Source organism: Protomyctophum parallelum, assembly GCF_964188405.1.
Source record: "Protomyctophum parallelum genome assembly, chromosome: 4".
Classification (NCBI taxonomy): domain Eukaryota; kingdom Metazoa; phylum Chordata; class Actinopteri; order Myctophiformes; family Myctophidae; genus Protomyctophum; species Protomyctophum parallelum.
The window spans coordinates 52,740,026-52,761,687 of record NC_139700.1 but is presented as its reverse complement, the minus strand read 5'-3'; the positions used below and the strand labels follow the sequence as shown (position 1 = coordinate 52,761,687).

The window sequence follows — 21,662 nt, the reverse complement described above, 5'->3', positions numbered from 1 at the left end:
GTCCATCAGCTTATTGTCCTCATTATGACCATTCTACAGTCCATCAGCTTATTGTCCTCATTATGACCATTCTACAGTCCATCAGCTTATTGTCCTCATTATGACCATTCTACAGTCCATCAGCTTATTGTCCTCATTATGACCATTCTACAGTCCATCAGCTTATTGTCCTCATTATGACCATTCTACAGTCCATCAGCTTATTGTCCTCATTATTACCATTCTACAGTCCATCAGCTTATTGTCCTCATTATGACCATTCTACAGTCCATCAGCTTATTGTCCTCATTATGACCATTCTACAGTCCATCAGCTTAATGTCCTCATTATGACCATTCTACAGTCCATCAGCTTATTGTCCTCATGACCATTCTACAGTCCATCAGCTTATTGTCCTCATTATTACCATTCTACAGTCCATCAGCTTATTGTCCTCATTATGACCATTCTACAGTCCATCAGCTTATTGTCCTCATTATGACCATTCTACAGTCCATCAGCTTATTGTCCTCATTATGACCATTCTACAGTCCATCAGCTTATTGTCCTCATTATGACCATTCTACAGTCCATCAGCTTATTGTCCTCATTATGACCATTCTACAGTCCATCAGCTTATTGTCCTCATTATGACCATTCTACAGTCCATCAGCTTATTGTCCTCATTATGACCATTCTACAGTCCATCAGCTTATTGTCCTCATTACCTTTCTACAGTCCATCAGCTTATTGTCCTCATTATGACCATTCTACAGTCCATCAGCTTATTGTCCTCATTATGACCATTCTACAGTCCATCAGCTTATTGTCCTCATTATGACCATTCTACAGTCCATCAGCTTATTGTCCTCATTATTACCCTGCAGTCCATCATCAGCTTATTTCATCTACTCACTTTGGCAAATCTCCAAAAGCAGTCCCTTTGGGTTTCTGACCACTACACTTATTTTCCGTGGACAGTTCAGAAACCTGTCAACTCACTCTGTGTCTCAGAGGAGGGCTGTGGACAGTTCAGAAACCTGTCTACTCACTCTGTGTCTCAGAGGAGGGCTGTGGACAGTTCAGAAACCTGTCTACTCACTCTGTGTCTCAGAGGAGGGGCTGTGGACAGTTCAGAAACCTGTCTACTCACTCTGTGTCTCAGAGGAGGGGCTGTGGACTGTTCAGAAACCTGTCTACGCACTCTGTATCAGAGGAGGGGCTGTGGACAGTTCAGAAACCTGTCTACGCACTCTGTATCAGAGGAGGGGCTGTGGACAGTTCAGAAACCTGTCTACTCACTCTGTGTCTCAGAGGAGGGGCTGTGGACAGTTCAGAAACCTGTCTACTCACTCTGTGTCTCAGAGGAGGGGCTGTGGACAGTTCAGAAACCTGTCTACTCACTCTGTGTCTCAGAGGAGGGGCTGTGGACAGTTCAGAAACCTGTCTACGCACTCTGTGTTTCAGAGGAGGGGCTGTGGACAGTTCAGAAACCTGTCTACTCACTCTGTGTCTCAGAGGATGGGCTGTGGACAGTTAAGAAACCTGTCCACTCACTCTGTGTCTCAGAGGAGGGGCTGTGGACAGTTCAGAAACCTGTCTACGCACTCTGTGTCTCAGGAGGGCTGTGGACAGTTCAGAAACCTGTCTACTCACTCTGTGTCTCAGAGGAGGGCTGTGGACAGTTCAGAAACCTGTCTACTCACTCTGTGTCTCAGAGGAGGGGCTGTGTACAGTTCAGAAACCTGTCTACTCACTCTGTGTCTCAGAGGAGGGATGTTGACAGTTCAGAAACCTGTCTACTCACTCTGTGTCTCAGAGGAGGGGCTGTGGACAGTTCAGAAACCTGTCTACTCACTCTGTGTCTCAGAGGAGGGCTGTGGACAGTTCAGAAACCTGTCTACGCACTCTGTGTTTCAGAGGAGGGGCTGTGGACAGTTCAGAAACCTGTCAACGCACTCTGTGTCTCAGAGGAGGGGCTGTGGACAGTTCAGAAACCTGTCTACTCACTCTGTGTCTCAGAGGAGGGCTGTGGACAGTTCAGAAACCTGTCTACGCACTCTGTGTTTCAGAGGAGGGGCTGTGGACAGTTCAGAAACCTGTCTGCTCACTCTGTGTCTCAGAGGAGGGCTGTGGACAGTTCAGAAACCTGTCTACTCACTCTGTGTCTCAGAGGAGGGCTGTGGACAGTTCAGAAACCTGTCTACTCACTGTGTATGTGTGTGTGTGTGTGTGTGTGTGTGTGTGTGTACACGCACACACACACACACACGCACTAGCCCCTCCTATATACAGGTCTAATGTTTGTCTCTCCTAGACAAACATTAAATACGCCATTGACAATGAACAGTTTTGGTCTGTCACTGAGCAAATGGGCATATGCATGTTATGTTATGATATCGCCATGATGTAAGATGATATTAAAGGGTTGGTAAAGCGCCCCTCACTTCACACGGGGTGTGATTGTTCCTCATTCTATTGGCTGTATTAATATCTCCCCCTGGGAACATGTAATGTTGACACAGCAGAGTTTCCGTGTGTACTGTGTGTGTGTGTGTGTGTGACTGTGTGACTGTGTGTGTGTGTGTGTGTGTGTGTGTGTGTGCTTCCCCTTTCATTTGGCTCCATGCGAGGAACAAAGGAGAAAGCTGTAGACTTGCATTTTGTGGAAGATTAACTTTAACCCCTCGAACGCCAGCATCCATAACATTCTGGGCTGGGCGGTAACATGATCAGATAGATAATACAGTACCAGCCTCTCACAAAGCACCGCCTTGTGAGCTTGTAGATCTGCTCTTTCACGGCGAACAGTTTTGGTGTAGATGGGGGGGAGGGGGGGGGGGGAGTACAAGTACAAGACCTAACTTGGGTCCAGTTTATTTATATATATACCGGTATATATATTATATATACAGTATATATATTGTTTTTGTTTAAGTGGTGACCCCATTCAGGACGGGAATCCCTTTTGGTGTTTTAAGCATTTATGTTATACTCTAGCTATTGAAAAATAGCAGATCTACAAGCTCGGTGGCGCTCTATGAGCTTGTAGATCTGCTATTTTTCAAGAGCTAAAGCATAACATAATGCTAACACCAAAAAGGGGTTCCCGCCCCAAAATGGGAACCAAATGGACCCTGTAAATGGGTCTGTAACTCTGAGAGGGTACAAATGGACCGGTTCCCTTGGTACACTCTCAGAGTTACATTAACATTGATTTGTCAATACATTATATATTGGGAAATGCCATTTGGCAGCGGCTCAGAACCTCTGAACAGCGCTCAGCGGGGTCAATGGAGACCCAATTGGGTCTCCGGTTCCAACTCCGATGGTGGGGGTGCTTTAACCCATTCTGACCTGAGATCAGATTCATACGAGGTTTCCACTGGACACACACTGGTCTGATTAACCCATTCTGACCTGAGATCAGATTCATACGAGGTTTCCGCCGGACACACACTGGTCTGATGAACCCATTCTGACCTGAGATCAGATTCTAAAAATGTCAGTCGCTCTTCGATTTTTCAAAAATAGCAGACCTACAAGCTCGTATCGCGCCACTCGGTGACGCGATATGAGCTTGTAGATCTGCTATTTTTCAATAGCTAAAGCATAACATGATGCTGACACCAAAATGGGTGCCCGGTCAGAATGGGTTAAAGGTATATTCAGTGATTTCACTTAATTCAAATAACACTTATTTTTTTGTTTTGTTGTGATAATCCTCCCTACTATAGAGTGTGCTGACCATATAAGGAGTTCCTCCCTGTCCCCAGTTAACCCCTGGGGGTCAAAAAACCTTAGGTTTCGTTTTTGACTCTCTCTATCCTGATTGGACGAAAGGCTGGGTCCCACAGCCAAAAACGAAACCTAAGGTTTTTTGAGTGAAATCACTGAATATACCTTTAACAATGACTCTCTCTCTCTCTCTCTCTCTCTCTCTCTCTCTCTCTCGCCCCCAGGCTGCAGAGTCGGGCATAGTGAAGGTTAAGACCATCGCGGCGAGGAGCAGTGACATATTAGCAGGTGAGTGAGTGATGGGCTGTGGGCACTAGTGAGTGAGTGAGTGATGGGCTGTGGGCACTAGTGAGTGAGTGATGGGCTGTGGGCACTAGTGAGTGAGTGAGTGATGGGCTGTGGGCACTAGTGAGTGAGTGATGGGCTGTGGGCACTAGTGAGTGAGTGAGTGAGTGATGGGCTGTGGGCACTAGTGAGTGAGTGATGGGCTGTGGGCACTAGTGAGTGAGTGATGGGCTGTGGGCACTAGTGAGTGAGTGATGGGCTGTGGGCACTAGTGAGTGAATGAGTGAGTGATGGGCTGTGGGCACTAGTGAGTGAGTGAGTGAGTGAGTGAGTGAGTGATGGGCTGAGTGATGGGCTGTGGGCACTAGTGAGTGAGTGAGTGAGTGATGGGCTGTGGGCACTAGTGAGTGATGGGCTGTGGGCACTAGTGAGTGAGTGAGTGAGTGATGGGCTGTGGGCACTAGTGAGTGATGGGCCCTGGGCACTAGTGAGTGAGTGAGTGAGTGATGGGCTGTGGGCACTAGTGCTGATTTCCTTGAAAAGACCCCACAGAAGAAGATTATATTCCAAGATTTGCAAATAGAGGGTATGCGCGTGACATCATCATCATCATACCCGGAAGTTATGCGGGAACGCCTACTGAGTGGCAAAAAACTACTTTCTGGCCTCGACAGCCCCCATACATCCACACAGAAAAGTCTTTGACTGACTTTAACCCATTTTGGGCAGGAACCCCTTTTGGTGTTACGTTATGCTTTAGCTATTGAAAAATAGCAGATCTACAAGCTCATAGCGCGCCACCGAGTGGCGCGCTATGAGCTTGTAGGTCTGCTATTTTTGAAAAATCGAAGAACGACTGACACATTTGTGTTGTTGTTTTTTTCGTTATATGTGAAAAGGAAAAAGAAATGCACACATGTCAAATGTCAAAGCAAATTCCTATGTGTTTTACACAATGGCAAATAAAGGTATCTGAATCTGAATCTGAATAGAAACATAGCTTTTTCAGAAAACTGTCAGGATGTAGAAGACATTTTTAGAATCTGATCTCAGGTCAGCAGTGATGTAAATAGGTTTTCAACGTAATGAGTCCCGGGATACAGGGGTGGTCTTTTAGATGAGTCCCAGGGACATTTGATGAGTCCCACTTCAGCAACGTTTAATAGTCATATTTTGCCATTTTTACAAATTGCAGCATTTAACTCCCATTTCATTTTATATGGTTATAATGTGGTAATCATGTAGAAAACGAAGAAGAAAGAATTATTATAACTAAAGCTAGCAAAATAAATTAGAATTGAAAAAAAAAGCTCTACATTTATACTACATACATATTTCAGTTTTAACTGTTAATAAAATATTATGTTGTTTTCATTACACATTACATAATACATACAAAATAAAAATGAATGCTACAAAACTAACCTGGAGATTAAGTAGAAGCAGTCATGGAGGAGGTAGGCTGTGCACATCATCATCATTAGCAGATGATGATGATGTTAGATTTAGAAAATAGGGTTGCTAATATCTTCTGTTGCCTTGCAGTTGGCTTTGGCACTTCTTTTTTGGGGGGGTGGGGGGGGGGGGGCATGTTAATCTGTGGTGGCACCGGTCCACAACGCACAACATACAACAGTGTCGGCGTTTGTTACACAATGTGTGTTTCCCATTCAATCGGGTCTACTCGTTTGTCATGCTCAAAAATGTTCCCCTGTCTTTCTGTCGGAGGCAGCGCCGTGTAGATGAGAGAGTTGTGACAACTCCGTTCACTGTTTATTCACGGATCTTCATGAGTCACTGAACGGTGTGTCGTCACTCTCTCTCTCTAAATGGCTCTGGTCTCCAGGCTGCGCTCTGAGCAAGATGGCGGCGCCCGTCAGACTGTGTTGTTGTTAGAAACTAGTGGTTCTACAACGATTCCTACGTGGATTTTATCATTTATAATGTAGGATGAGGTCGCATGCGGCCGTGCAAAATGATCGTGTCCGTAGATTATTTATTGTTTTACCTCTTTTTTCCCCCCGCGATTTATTTTTCTTTTCCAGGGATTATTATTACTGTACTCAGCATGTACACGCATCCCATGGACGCAGAGGTTGTTAGTCTATTGCGGCCCAAAACTATAAAGTGCGTTTTGGGACGCAAAACGCACCCTAGTTACATCACTGGGTCAGAATCGGTTAAACAACATTTTGTCACTCACTTTGCCACTTGATTTGCCACCCGTCCTGCCATTCACTTTATGCATGTGCATACCCTCTATACCGGTATTTTCACAATTAAAAAGGGAAATTGCAATGTTCGTACATGCTGATAGCTGCTGATGTGTTGCATGGTGTCTGCTGAGGTTTCAGGTGTGTGTGTGTGTGTGTGTGTGGTGCAGGTATGATTAGACGTTATTCTTCCATATTTGTAATGAAGTTATAAATGACTTTGCTAAACAAGCACTGCTCCATTAGTTTCCTCATCAGACATTCTCATTTCTCAGTCTCTGAGACACGTTAAAAAAAAAAAAAAAATTATCCATGTTCACAACATCATTTCAGAATATAATTTATAAGAATATGATGAAGGGAAAACACAATTCAAATAACCTTTCTTGTCTAATAAAGAACTAGGGCCCAGTCACGACCAACTAGGAAAGTAGTGGACCCAAGTTTATGCAGAGAGAGAGAGAGAGAGAGAGAGAGAGAGAGACCCAAGGGAAGTTTCACAGGAACTTTTCTTATTAATCGAAAGGCAACAGAACATATCAACACAGGTGCATAACCTCACAGGGGCGGAAAAGGCAACGGAATATGTATCCTCTAAAATCTCCCACAGGGAATCACAAGGCGAGGTGCTCTGTCTGGACGCAACAAAGCAGGTTACAGCGTAGAGTTAAAGGATGAGGAGCGATAGCCCCGCTTTTCATTCAAGTTGCTCAGTGGCGTTTTGAATAGTCTCGCAATACCAGACTGTTGCCTCTCGTAATTTCCAAACGCTTCATCATACAGAAAGTGGAGCCTCCTCCCCACGTCCGTTTCGTCTTTACAGTCGCGCAAATTTATCCTAATATAAATAGAAAACATCTAAGCATATATATATAGCTTGTTGCTTAGCAGAAAATAAAATACAAAAATAAAATGTAAATATATTTTAAAATATATTTTAACGTGAACGGAAATGGCAGCTTCCTCACTCAGCTCATGGGGGGCTATAGTTCCAGACTCTATATAGCATTCCTTACTCAGCTCATGGGGCTATAGTTCCAGACTCTATATAGCATTCCTTACTCAGCTCATGGGGCTATAGGTCCAGACTCTATATAGCATTCCTTACTCAGCTCATGGAGGCTATAGTTCCAGACTCTATATAGCATTCCTTACTCAGCTCATGGGGCTATAGTTCCAGACTCTATATAGCATTCCTTACTCAGCTCATGGAGGCTATAGTTCCAGATATAGCATTCCTTACTCAGCTCATGGAGGCTATAGTTCCAGACTCTATATAGCATTCCTTACTCAGCTCATGGGGCTATAGTTCCAGACTCTATATAGCATTCCTTACTCAGCTCATGGGGCTATAGTTCCAGACTCTATATAGCATTCCTTACTCAGCTCATGGGGCTATAGTTCCAGACTCTATATAGCATTCCTTACTCAGCTCATGGGGCTATAGTTCCAGACTCTATATAGCATTCGGAGATTGTGGGATAGTTGTACGGCTACGCGAGACTCCGTTTTGAAGGACCCGGAAGAACGCTCTACTAACGCATTTTTTTAATTTGAAAACGTGCTACCAAACGCTCTATGTTAAACCCCAGCTCTGCGGGGTTTACTAGTTCTCTAGTTAAAAGTGTTTTAAAGCTAAAGTGACACAGGTGCGTTCCAGTCGTCTTCTAATGGTCTAATCACCTCTGCTCTGCGGTGTTCCTCCAGCTCTGAAGGAGAACAGCTCGGAGGTGGTCCAGCCCTTCCTGATGGGATGTGGAACCAAGGAGCCCAAGATCACCCAGCTGTGTCTGGCTGCCATCCAGAGACTCATGTCCCACGAGGTGGTGTCCGAGGTGGGTACGGGCGCTGCTTTTAACCTCCCCTAGTCCACTCAGAGACTCATGTCCCACGAGGTGGTGTCCGAGGTGGGTACGGGCGCTGCTTTTAACCTCCCCTAGTCCACTCAGAGACTCATGTCCCACGAGGTGGTGTCCGAGGTGGGTACGGGCGCTGCTTTTAACCTCCCCTAGTCCACTCAGAGACTCATGTCCCACGAGGTGGTGTCCGAGGTGGGTACGGCTGCTGTTAACCTCCCTATAGTCCAACTCTTATTTCATGCAAATTCTGTGTGGAGTTTGCATGTTCTCCCCGTGTCCCCCTAGTGCAGTGGTTACCAAAGTGGGCTAACCCTCAAAAATAGCTAAAGTACAACATAATGCTTAATTTACTAGCTTCATAATATCTTTCACACTGACAGTTGAGTCAAGGTCAAGGTAAACTTTATTGTCCACAAGGGAAATTTGTCTTGGACTTTCACCCCAGCTACAGCCACACATAAAACATCAAAGACAACAAGAATACATTACAGAGGAAGACACAACATTACACCATAGCACACATGATGTGGATAATCTAGCCTCACGTAGTTACCGCTGTTTCAGAGCCTCGTTCAGCATCTTAGTTGATGCTGATACAAACGATTTTTTTAATCTGATTCTTTCTCTGGAGAAGGACTTCTTACTGCAGTGGTTATTATTCAATGTGTGTCCGTGTTCCAGGCGGCGGCGGGGAACATCATCAACATGCTGTGGCAGCTGATGGAGAACGGTCTGGAGGAACTGAAGCTGCTGCAGACGGTCCTGGTGCTGCTGACCACCAACACCGTGGTCCACGACGAGGTCCTCTCAAAGGTACAATAACCCCTCACTCACACACACACACACACACACACACACACACACACACCACCAACACTGTGGTCCACGACGAGGTCCTCTCAAAGGTACAATAACAAACCACACACACACACACAGTGTGTCTGTGCATGCATGCAAGCAGAGCCTGGGGTGACGTCACCCCGCCTACGCGAGGGAGAGGTCGGGGGGGATACCACTGTTCTGTGCATTCAGCGACCGCTCACCGCCGCAGAGCGAGCGTGACAGTCTGTGGAAGACATCTCCAAAATGTGGAACAGTTTGACTGTTTTACACGCTTAACCCGTGAACCCCCCTTCACTGCCGAGATTGTTGTATTACCTTTAGAGCATACGCTGAATTATTTGGGCTTTTAATCCGCGAAAATCCAGCGAAAAAAGCTCCCTCGGTATGTTATGATCCGAGCGTATCATCCACCATCTTGGTGCACCCGGAAGACGCACACAAGACTCGTCTCAATGAGGCGTTGCACCCCATGCATTTCCATTGGCCTCAATTTCCCAGAAGCCCTAGCAGCCCACAGCATGTGACGATTTCCGGTTTCGTCATCAAAACGAAACCATCTATTCTCTATCTCCTCGACGAAGACGGATTTTCTTTTTATTTATTACAATACAGCGGATTAATCACATAAAACAAATGGCGGGTATAGCGGGGTTGGCAGCGACAGTAACCTGGAGTAATCCATTCCCGGCACGGAAACTGTTTTAACAGAGAGAAGGGAAATGACTCTGAGGCTGAGCACGCAAAGTGCAATAAATGCGATGCCATAGTTTCCTGCAAAGGTTGTTGTAACTTGCACCAGTTGCACCACGACGTCGTCCACGTTGAGGAAACATCTCAAAATCAATATGCCTATACACACGAGTCCACCCCTCGAGATTAATCTAGGCACACCATGTTTGAGAGCCTGCGGAAAGCCGTGCCTGCGCTCCCCGCACTCGACACCACAGCCGGCGGAGGTCGAGGATGATGCAAGACTGGTTCACTTTCCCCAGGCCAGTAACGTTAGAAAATAAAAACTACTAACTTCTACACAGCTTTTCATTAGGCGTATTGTACAACTGTTGTTAAAGGACCACTTCACCACTTTTCAACCTATCTTCATATAATAGGTCCTCACTAATAATCATGAAAAAATGGCGCAATATTTTTCTACTCTGTCTGAGGACTGTGGGCAGTTCAGAAACCGTCTTCCAGTGACCTCATCGATGGGGAATACAAGCTAATAAAAACTGCAGGCTTTCTAGTCCTGAAAATTTGCAATGCGAAAATGGAAGCAATCGTTCTCACAATAATGAAATTTCTTTTGTAAAAAAATCTTGTTTAAAAAAGAATCTGCCTAATGATGATGTCACTGGAAGACGGTTTCTAAACTGCCCACAGCCCTCCTATGAGACACAGGCTGAGTAGAAAAAAATCGTGCCATTTTATCATGATTATTAGATAGGTTGAAAAGTGGTGAAGTGGTCCTTTAATGGTGTTAATTTAGAATGCCAATGACTCGACGTCTTTCTGTCTGATATTTTATGATTCACGTTAACTAGAGCCATGAATTAAATAAAAATCCATTTGTTTGCACTTATTTTTTACAACTTATAAACAACTCAACTGCTTTTGATTTGTCTCTAAATTAATCGCGCGACTGTTGAGAGCCCAGCCTTTAGGTGCATAATATTATCATAGATTGATTACTTTATAAACAGTTTGCAGAAAAAAAGCACAGGAACGTAGCCTACAGTTCAAGAGGATTTTATAAGCACTATGGCTTGTTTCCATTAGGGTAACTGGGGTCCTTCAAATTACAATAATCTGAACATTAAAGACTTTTAATGTCACCACAACAATATCATTATTGCAAATGCAATTTTGCAATATACAGTACAAATTGCAACAATGATATTGTCGTGGTGGCTAGCTGGTGGTGATGGTGAAGTTTAAATAATAGTGCCACCTCATAATTGTAAAGTGCAATTACAATAATTTAATTTGTGTTTATTATGTACTTGGTTAGGTTAGTTATAATATAAGCATAATGTATGTCAGAAAGAAAGGGGAAAATGATAATATTAGGAACCGTTAAGTGGGATCCGGTAAGGAACCGGAAGCGTTAAAATCCTAACGAATCCCAACCCTAATTGTGATGCGACACCTTCTGAGCTTGTTGATCGGCTGTTTGCCATGCGATGAAATCAAATTCTACCACAGGTCGTTTCGAGGAAGCAATCTGATTGGTTGAAACAGCCTTCTAGCCGTGGGTTAAACCAGCACCGTTCAACACCTATAATCAAAACAAAGAATTCAGCCGCTCTGTTCTCCCAGAGCGCTAGCAAACTCGGTGGCTAGGCTAGCTAGTTTCTTGGGACATGTGTGGTCGTAGTGGCTAAGTCTGTCATTAAAAATATATATATTCTTTCAGCGATTTTCATAATTGCAATATTACACTTGAGGGTGTGGTTTAACGTGATTATTGCCACGACAGGGATGCGGTCAGGAACGAACGAGACGAAGTCGAGTTCCGCAAGCATCAGTGAAGTAACCCACACCCTCTCGTGTAATATTGCTTAATTAGCCTATAGCTACTTGGTGGGATGGAAATAGACTGTAGTCCTGTATTACAGTATTACAGTTCACTATAGCTTACCTCTGTCATGGAATATTATGTCCATGTATAGTATAAGTATGCAACCTTTCCCTCTAGGGGAACCTTTCCATGTAGGCGATACAGTATAATTAGATACAGTGTAATTACTGTGCTCGCTAGCGCAGCCACAGTCATGTTGTTTCCACTATTTATGATACGTTATGCTTCCAAAAACGTTGGACTTCAGTACCAACCAAAGTCAGGACAGGGACACACCGTAGAAAACATTAAAACAATTAACTTTTTTTAAATTCTAATTGTTGCAATTGTCCCCCAGGCCATGGTCCTGTGTTTCACAGTGATATTAACCCTGTCCTCTCTGTCTGTCCCCCAGGCCATCGTCCTGTGTTTCACAGTGATATTAACCCTGTCCTCTGTCTGTCCCCCAGGCCATCGTCCTGTGTTTCACAGTGATATTAACCCTGTCCTCTCTGTCTGTCCCCCAGGCCATCGTCCTGTGTTTCACAGTGATATTAACCCTGTCCTCTGTCTGTCCCCCAGGCCATGGTCCTGTGTTTCACAGTGATATTAACCCTGTCCTCTCTGTCTGTCCCCCAGGCCATCGTCCTGTGTTTCACAGTGATATTAACCCTGTCCTCTGTCTGTCCCCCAGGCCATCGTCCTGTGTTTCACAGTGATATTAACCCTGTCCTCTCTGTCTGTCCCCCAGGCCATCATGCTGTGTTTCACAGTGATATTAACCCTGTCCTCTGTCTGTCCCCCAGGCCATGGTCCTGTGTTTCACAGTGATATTAACCCTGTCCTCTGTCTGTCCCCCAGGCCATCGTCCTGTGTTTCACAGTGATATTAACCCTGTCCTCTCTGTCTGTCCCCCAGGCCATGGTCCTGTGTTTCACAGTGATATTAACCCTGTCCTCTCTGTCTGTCCCCCAGGCCATGGTCCTGTGTTTCACAGTGATATTAACCCTGTCCTCTGTCTGTCCTCCAGGCCATCATGCTGTGTTTCACAGTGATATTAACCCTGTCCTCTGTCTGTCCCCCAGGCCATCATGCTGTGTTTCACAGTGATATTAACCCTGTCCTCTCTGTCTGTCCCCCAGGCCATGGTCCTGTGTTTCACAGTGATATTAACCCTGTCCTCTGTCTGTCCCCCAGGCCATGGTCCTGTGTTTCACAGTGATATTAACCCTGTCCTCTCTGTCTGTCCCCCAGGCCATGGTGCTGTGTTTCACAGTGATATTAACCCTGTCCTCTCTGTCTGTCCCCCAGGCCATGGTCCTGTGTTTCACAGTGATATTAACCCTGTCCTCTCTGTCTGTCCCCCAGGCCATCGTCCTGTGTTTCACAGTGATATTAACCCTGTCCTCTGTCTGTCCCCCAGGCCATCGTCCTGTGTTTCACAGTGATATTAACCCTGTCCTCTCTGTCTGTCCCCCAGGCCATGGTCCTGTGTTTCACAGTGATATTAACCCTGTCCTCTCTGTCTGTCCCCCAGGCCATGGTCCTGTGTTTCACAGTGATATTAACCCTGTCCTCTCTGTCTGTCCCCCAGGCCATGGTCCTGTGTTTCACAGTGATATTAACCCTGTCCTCTCTGTCTGTCCCCCAGGCCATGGTCCTGTGTTTCACAGTGATATTAACCCTGTCCTCTCTGTCTGTCCCCCAGGCCATGGTCCTGTGTTTCACAGTGATATTAACCCTGTCCTCTGTCTGTCCCCCAGGCCATCGTGCTGTGTTTCCGTCTCCACTTCACCAAGGACAACATCACCAACAACACGGCGGCGGCCACGGTCAGACAGGTGGTCACCGTGGTGTTCGAGAGGATGGTGGCCGAGGACGAGCGCTTCAAAGGTCAGACCTGAGATCAGATTCTACTGAATGTTCTTCTGAAGACAGTTAAAACCCATTCTGAACTGAGATCAGATTCTAAAAATGTCTTCTACATCATGACAGTTTTCCATTCTGACCTGAGATCAGATTCTACTGAATGCTCTTCTAAAGACAGTTCAAACCCATTCTGACCTGAGATCAGATTCTACTAAATGCTCTTCTAAAGACAGTTAAAACCAATTCTGACCTGAGATCAGATTCTACTAAATGCTCTTCTAAAGACAGTTAAAACCAATTCTGACCTGAGATCAGATTCTACTAAATGCTCTTCTAAAGACAGTTAAAACCCATTATGACCTGAGATCAGATTCTAAAAAAATGTCTTCTACATCCTGACAGTTTTCTGAAAAAGCCATGTTTCTATGTCAGTCGTTCTTCGATTTAAAAAAAAATAGCAGACCTACAAGCTCGTAGATCTGCTATTTTTCAATAGCTAAAGCATAGCATAATGCTAACACCAAAATGGGTTCCCACCCAAAATGGGCTAAAGATAGTTTCTGAAAAAAAAACTATGTTTCTATGTCAGTCGTTCTCAAACATGTTCATGTCAATTATTGACCGCCAAGTTGCGCCAACCCCCATCTGAAACTATGTTGTTCCCCAGAAGCAAAGATTTGTGTTCAAAACGTTAGAATATATATATTCAAAGATTTACGCCACATTTAAAAAGAATAGCAGATCTATAAGCTCGTAGCGCGGCACTCGGTGCCACGCTACGAGCTTATAGCTAATAGCTATTAAGTCAAGTACACACGGTGACAATAAAGCCCTTTACAGCAGTGGTTCCCAAACTTTGCCATGTCAAGGACCCCCAAATTGACACTAATTAGCCCCGCGGACCCCCATTTGAAGAGATAATGCCAGGAGCCCCCATAAGTCCGACCCAGTGGAATTCTAACATCCGTGGCACGTTTTGGGTGAGCACTTTATTTATTATTTGAAATCTTAACGTTTATGTTCACGTTTGCTCTGTTAACCCATTCTGACCTGAGATCAGATTCTAAAAATGTCTATTACATCCTGACAGTTTCATTATTAATGTAGCAGTCGCAAAAGACAGGCTGAAGCCATGACGGTCATGATTTATGACAGTGATGTGTCAGGGCTATAGTGCCCCATGTGTGTGAATACATTCCTTTGGGTGTGACTATATTCTCATGGCAGAGCCCTGAACAGTGTTTGTGACATGTCTGTTTCTGGTGCGGACCCAAACTGCTCTCGGCGCTCTGTATTAATGGCATCCACTGCTGCTGCTTGTTTGGGTGGGTTTAAAGGAGAATTCCATGATAGAAGGCTTTCTTACCTTTATTTGTAGTTAGCAGGCATATACAGTAATATATATATATATACATATTATATATACATAATTATACAGGTGTGATGGTACAATTCCGGAGTTTTTGTTGGGAAGTTTAACGGGAGTTTCCTGTAATTATACACATCCGTATTCCATGATTTTTTGCGCAGTGAATTCATTTGGAAAACCACACTGACTGGACAGAGAGACAGGGAAAACCACACTGACTGGACAGAGAGACAGGGAAAACCACACTGACTGGACAGAGAGACAGGGAAAACCACACTGACTGGACAGAGAGACAGGGAAAACCACACTGACTGGACAGAGAGACAGGGAAAACCACACTGACTGGACAGAGAGACAGGGCGCGCCGATATATAAAATGCAATGAAGTCACGCGTCGTCTCTTCCCTAAGGAAAACATTCTCAGTCCACCACTGCCAGCCAGCTGTGCGTCAGAACCAAGAACACAGCCAGCTGTGTGTTATGATGGATGATTCACATTAATGCTCGCTGCCCTCAAACTACAGTGCATAGAGTTAACCCATTTTGACCTGATTCTTCTACATCCTGACAGTTTTCTGAAAAAGCTATGTTTCTATGTCAGTCGTTCTTCAGGCAGCGGTGGCCGAACAGTTTGCGGAGCGGTCTTGATATCGGAAGGTCGCTAGTTCTTATCCCCGGACCGGCACGTTAAAATTACCACATGAAGTGCCCTTGGACAAGGCATTGAACCCCTACCATGAAATGTTCTATGAGCAGGGCCTGGCTGTAAACAAGTTATTGAGCTTAGTCCAGTTACCCTGGGTAAACATAGTACCTTTCCTTTCCTTTTCTTCGATTTAAAAAAAAATAGCACACCTACAAGCTCGTAGCGCGCCACTCGGTGGCGCGCTATGAGCTTGTAGAGCTGCTATTTTTCAATAGCTAAAGCATAACGTAATGCTAACACCAAAAGGGGTTCCCGCCCAAAATGGCTTAAATGAACACGGGGGAGTTTGTTGTGTATCAGATTCACATTATTCACAGAGGTCAGTGTTTTTTTATGGCAGTATGTCAAGTGAACCTTCTAGCAGGAGTCGGCAACGACAGCCGAGTTCACAAAGAGTCAAGTTCACTTCCAGTTTCACGGTACAAAGAGTCAAGTTCACTTCCAGTTTCACGGTACATGGGAGTTCAGCCACAATCCCAAAATAGCACGTACATCTGGCAAAGTTGGAAGTCCGCCAGTGTTGGGTAAGAAACGTATAGGCAATTCACACTGAGACGGACTGAATCCGTTTCATTGGAACCGTTTCCGAATACGGTTGCCTGGTCCCCGATGGCCATGATTCACATTGCCCGAGATTCAACAGCGCACCCGGGTACACTTGCATAACACACTTTCATCCTCCAGACGGCGGTTTGCTTGATGGCTGGCACGCCCGGACGCTGACCATCAACTCTGCGACATTGTCTCAAATAAATCCAGACACACTGCATTGCATTGCCTCTTTGCCGGCCCGTTATACTACTTCACTGTCAGCCTGCCTGCTATTCACTGTGTCAGTCAGTTCTGTGCTCCAGTGTCATGTTTGATATTAGTTTGCTATTGATTCTACTTTAGCATTATTATTATTTTGTTTTACTTTGGAAACTATGCCAAGCAAAGCCCAAGAGCCACGTGTAGTCCGCAGAATAAGATCAGCGCGTACTGCAGTGCTGCGCTGCGCGTATAAGCAGATTCAACAGGAGACGGGCGGCGTTGAGAAATGCGCTGCTGGTGTTACGCGTCGTGCAGCGGCTGTGTGTTTTCTTTTGTTCACGCTTGGCTCGTCGACTAGAGATTATGTCACGTTCTAAAAAATAAAACAGTCCACTTCCTTCTGTAGGTACGCATGCATTCACATTGGAACGATCCGTATCTGAATACACTTCAACGGCCCCTGCCCTTTTACCCGTCTGTAAAACAACTGCCCTCCAGACCTGGAGGGCAGTTACACCTGCATCTCCACTATAGACCGATTCACAGAGGGGTGCCCTGGGCGCGGCCATTACTGAGGTGTAATCCATGGAGCAGGTGCTCCGTAGGCCAGGTGTGGCTAATCAGTGCTGTTGCGCTTAATGGTATACACCTCAGTAATGGCCGCACCCAGGCAAGCCTCTGAGAATCGGTCTATAGCTAAAGAGTGCTGGGTTCCGCCCCGAAAATAGCTGATCTACGAGCTCTCAACGCGTCTTGAGTGCGACGCGTTGTGAGTTTGTAGATCTGCTATTTCTGTCTCTCTCCTGGAGCTGAGTTTGTCTCCTTTGCAGCAGGTGTGAAACGGAGAAAAGGTGTTCTCTTTAACCCATTTAGACCTGAGGACGATTTAAGAAAATCCTGACAGTTTTCATAAAAACCTCTGTTTCTAGGACAGTGGTGCGCGCCATAAAAGCTTGGCAATGCGCGATAAATAGATGAATTAATTAATCCTGGCAGGGAAAGCGCTGTGACTGACCTGCTTGTGTGAGTCTGGGACTTTGGAACGAACAGATGTGTGGGTTGGACTTTTTTCTTGTTATTTTACTCTGTGTGTGTGTGTGTGTGTGTGTGTGTGTGTGTGTGTGTGTGTGTGTGTGTGTGTGTGTGTGTGTGTGTGTGTGTGTGTGTGTGTGTGTGTGTGTGTGTGTGTGTGTGTGTGTGTGTGTGTGTGTGTGTGTGTGTGTGTGTGTGTGTGTGTGTGTGTGTGTGTGTGTGTGTGTGTGAGACAGACTGGTGTGAGAGCCAGACAGTCGTATGCCATCTCCCCCTCCCCATATGTCTGCTCGTCCCCCTGTGCTCTCTCCTCATCTAAACTCCACCCCCCCCCCCCCTCTCTGTCATTACACCTTACTCTCTCCTTTCATCTCTCTCTCTCTCTCTCTCTCTCTCCCAGTCTAATCCATAGTCTCTCTCTCTCTATCTCTCTCTCTCTCTCTCTCTCTCCCAGTCTAATCCATAGTCTCTCAATTCAATTCAATTAAAATATAATTGATTGGCATGACAAGCATTCTTATATTGCCAAAGCATTACATACAGTGTATGAAACAAAAATATATCTCTCTCTCTCTCCCAGTCTAATCCATAGTCTCTCTCTCTCTCTCTCCCTGTCTAATCCATAGTCTCTCTCTCTCTCTCTCTCTCTCTCTCTCTCTCCCTCCCTCCCAGTCTAATCCATAGTCTCTCTCTCTCTCTCTCTCTCTCTCTCTCCCTCCCTCCCTCCCTCCCTCCCTCCCAGTCTAATCCATAGTCTCTCTCTCTCTCTCTCTCTCTCTCTCTCCCTCCCTCCCAGTCTAATCCATAGTCTCTCTCTCTCTCTCTCTCTCCCTCCCTCCCAGTCTAATCCATAGTCTCTCTCTCTCTCTCTCTCTCTCTCTCTCTCTCTCTCTCTCTCTCTCTCTCTCTCTCTCCCTCCCTCCCAGTCTAATCCATAGTCTCTCTCTCTCTCTCTCTCCCAGGCATATCAGAGCAGCCCCCTCCCGTCCAGGGGAACACCAACAGGAGGTCTGTCAGCACTCTGAGGCCCAGCGCCAAGGACGCCTACATGCTCTTCCAGGTATGGCCACCGGGGGGAGACAGCTCTCTGATGCCTCTTTTCAATTTAGGCATTGTTTTTCCAGACGCTCTTAAAGGACAACTTTAGTTTTTTTCAACCAAGGTTCATGTTTTAGGTTGTTATTAGAGAAACTAAAAGGTTCATTTTCTTTCATTTGCTGCTTTCTTTCGTTTTAGGGATTTTAGCAGTTTTTGAAAGGGGGGCGGGGGCATTCGAGCATGGGGCTAAATATGTATTTTTTTACCAAATTTGATGGTGATTTATTTATTTATTATTTACTATAGTCCTAATAAACCCCAGGAAATTACATCTGGCCACAGAAGATCACAGGATCTACTGAATGTGAAGGTAGCCTACTGGGGGAAAGCTTATACTGTGTGTATAGGCTCAATATGTCAGTTTGTCACATTCAATAGATCCTGTGATCTTTTGTGGCCAGATGTAATTTCTTGGGGTTTATTAGGACTATAGTAAATAATAAAAAAATAAATCGCCATAATATTTTGTAAAAAAATACATATTTAGCCCCATGCTCGAATGCCCCCGCCCCCCTGTCAAAAAGTGCTAAAATCCCCAAAACGAAAGAAAGCAGCAAATGAAAGAAAATTAACTCACCTTTTAGTTTCTCTAATAACAACCTAAAACATGAACCTTGGTTGAAAAAAAACTAAAGTTGCCCTTTAATCCAGAGCGATTTACAGTAAGCTAAGAACAACACATGGTAATACATCATCAAACACATAGAAATAGTCATAAGTAAGCTAAGAACTGCTACCACGCCGTGAGCTCCCTGCCATCCTTCAGTCAGTTCAAACTGAGCTCCCTGCCATCCTTCAGTCAGTTCAAACTGAGCTCCCTGCCATCCTTCAGTCAGTTCAAACTGAGCTCCCTGCCATCCTTCAGTCAGTTCAAACTGAGCTCCCTGCCATCCTTCAGTCAGTTCAAACTGAGCTCCCTGCCATCCTTCAGTCAGTTCAAACTGAGCTCCCTGCCATATCCTTCAGTCAGTTCAAACTGAGCTCCCTGCCATCCTTCAGTCAGTTCAAACTGAGCTCCCTGCCATATCCTTCAGTCAGTTCAAACTGAGCTCCCTGCCATCCTTCAGTCAGTTCAAACTGAGCTCCCTGCCATCCTTCAGTCAGTTCAAACTGAGCTCCCTGCCATCCTTCAGTCAGTTCAAACTGAGCTCCCTGCCATATCCTTCAGTCAGTTCAAACTGAGCTCCCTGCCATCCTTCAGTCAGTTCAAACTGAGCTCCCTGCCATCCTTCGGTCAGTTCAAACTGAGCTCCCTGCCATCCTTCAGTCAGTTCAAACTGAGCTCCCTGCCATCCTTCGGTCAGTTCAGACTGAGCTCCCTGCCATCCTTCAGTCAGTTCAAACTGAGCTCCCTGCCATCCTTCAGTCAGTTCAAACTGAGCTCCCTGCCATATCCTTCAGTCAGTTCAAACTGAGCTCCCTGCCATCCTTCAGTCAGTTCAAACTGAGCTCCCTGCCATCCTTCGGTCCGTTCAAAGCAATGCTCCAGAATGTTTTTCACAGTGATTGCTCCTGCTTCAATTGGTTTATTTTACTGATGGTTGTTCTGTATAAAATTCCTTTGTAATTTACCCTGATTTATAATGTTGTTTGATGTATTATCTTGTGACTGTATTTTATGTATTGTAACCTCGCCTACGTTGAAAATGAATAAAGGTGAGAAAGAAAGAAAGAAACCCCTAATTGCTCCCGATGTGCTGGTTGGTGCCTTGCATGGTTTCCGCTGCCATCGGTGTGTGAATGTGTGTGTGAATGGATGGGTGAATGTAATGCACAATCTGTGTAAAGCGCCTTGGATAAAGGCACTATATAAATTCACCATTTACCATTTTACCCTATTTTCACGCTGTGTCAAGTACCGTGACAAATTCAAATGGGTTCTACTTTGCATAACAACAGGACAGCTTTAACTGGTTATACTGTAAACGTGCACGGTACAATTTACAATTTAGGCATTTAGCAGACGCTCTTAATCCAGAGCGACTTACATTAAGCAAGAACAAAAAGCATGGGAATACATCACATAAGAACATTTATCATGAAACATGCGTAAGCTAAGAAAGTAACAGTGGAATATCTATATGATGAAACTATACATATAAACTATACATCTATACTACTATGCTATACTTATGTACTATGATGTGCTATGACTACATACAATGCAATTATAGTGCTGTCTACATAACATGCTATAAGTCTGTATCAAATGCTATCTACGTCTACAGAAATGCTATCTAAGGGGGTGGGGTAAGTGCTACGGGCCATGATGGAGTCTGAAAAGGTGGGTTTTCAGACTACGGCGGAAGATTGGGAGTGATGCTGCAGTTCTGACTGCAATGGGAAGTGCATTCCACAGTTTTGGAGCCAGAAGGGAGAAAGGTTTGGGACGTGTGGAGCGTTGTTGTCCCGGCGTTTTTAGTGAGGGTACTTCCAGCTTCCCTGCGTTGGCTGATCTGAGTGCGCGGGAGGGTTTGTATAGGGTTCGATCATACTTGCGAGATATGGGGGAGCCATACCTTTGGTTGCTTTGAATGCCAGCATCAGAGTTTTGTATTCTGTGCGGGCAGCGACCGGGAGCCAGTGGAGGGAGCGGAGCAGGGGGGAGACATGTGCAGGGGGGAGACATGTGCATGTGCATGCACACAGAAGTAGGCTATGGCTCCAGTAGGCTGCTGCTTCCGTGTTCTGCACACAAGAAGCACGCCTCCTCCTCCATCCAACAGATTCATTCGTCCAAAGCAAACGTTTGTTGTTTCGTTATTGTGCAGTGAAGATGTTTGTCTGACTATTCTAAGTCTACTTTTTGTGTTTGCGTGTCTCTAAAACTCTCATACGCTATTTAACAATAGGCTTTAGGCTATATCAGCTGTTCTGTGTGCAATGCATGCCGCGATGCGCACATGCACACACATGCATGCATGCGCATGCATAGGGGCATTAATGTAGGAAGAAGAACACAGGAAGAACTTGGAGATAGAAGGTTACTGCGACAGCAACAATATGGTCTTCAATGTGTGGTTTCCTGCCTCTCGTAATCGGCTCTGTCTGGATAATCTGCAAAATGCTGCAATAGTAAAAATGTATGTCCAGGGTGTCCCTGTGACATACAGTACTAGAGTCATGTCCAGGGGGTGTACTTGGACATCAAGCCGCCACAGGAGATTTCTGTTTGGTCTGGAGCTGTCTGGAGCGACGGCTATAATTCATGCTCGGCCTCATATGGGACGTTTGAAAACCGTGGATAATGTGTGTGAAATCAATGACATTTCATTTCCCCTGTGTGTGTGTGTGTGTGTGTGTGTGTGTGTGTGCGTGTGCGTGTGCGTGTGCGTGTGCGTGTGCGTGTGTGTGTGTGTGT

At 45.3% G+C, this 21,662-nt stretch overlaps 1 protein-coding gene across 1 annotated transcript in view; it reads left to right on the top strand.

Annotated features, from left to right (window-relative positions):
* The window catches only part of mon2 (MON2 homolog, regulator of endosome-to-Golgi trafficking), a 100,849-nt gene that overhangs the window by 20,643 nt on the left and 58,544 nt on the right, over nucleotides 1-21,662 (top strand). Inside the window, exons 2-6 of the mRNA XM_083762877.1 lie at nucleotides 3,942-4,005; nucleotides 7,923-8,050; nucleotides 8,756-8,887; nucleotides 13,238-13,367; nucleotides 18,166-18,263. Coding sequence (XP_083619003.1) covers nucleotides 3,942-4,005; nucleotides 7,923-8,050; nucleotides 8,756-8,887; nucleotides 13,238-13,367; nucleotides 18,166-18,263 — 552 coding nt within the window. The remainder of the gene's footprint in view (nucleotides 1-3,941; nucleotides 4,006-7,922; nucleotides 8,051-8,755; nucleotides 8,888-13,237; nucleotides 13,368-18,165; nucleotides 18,264-21,662) is intronic.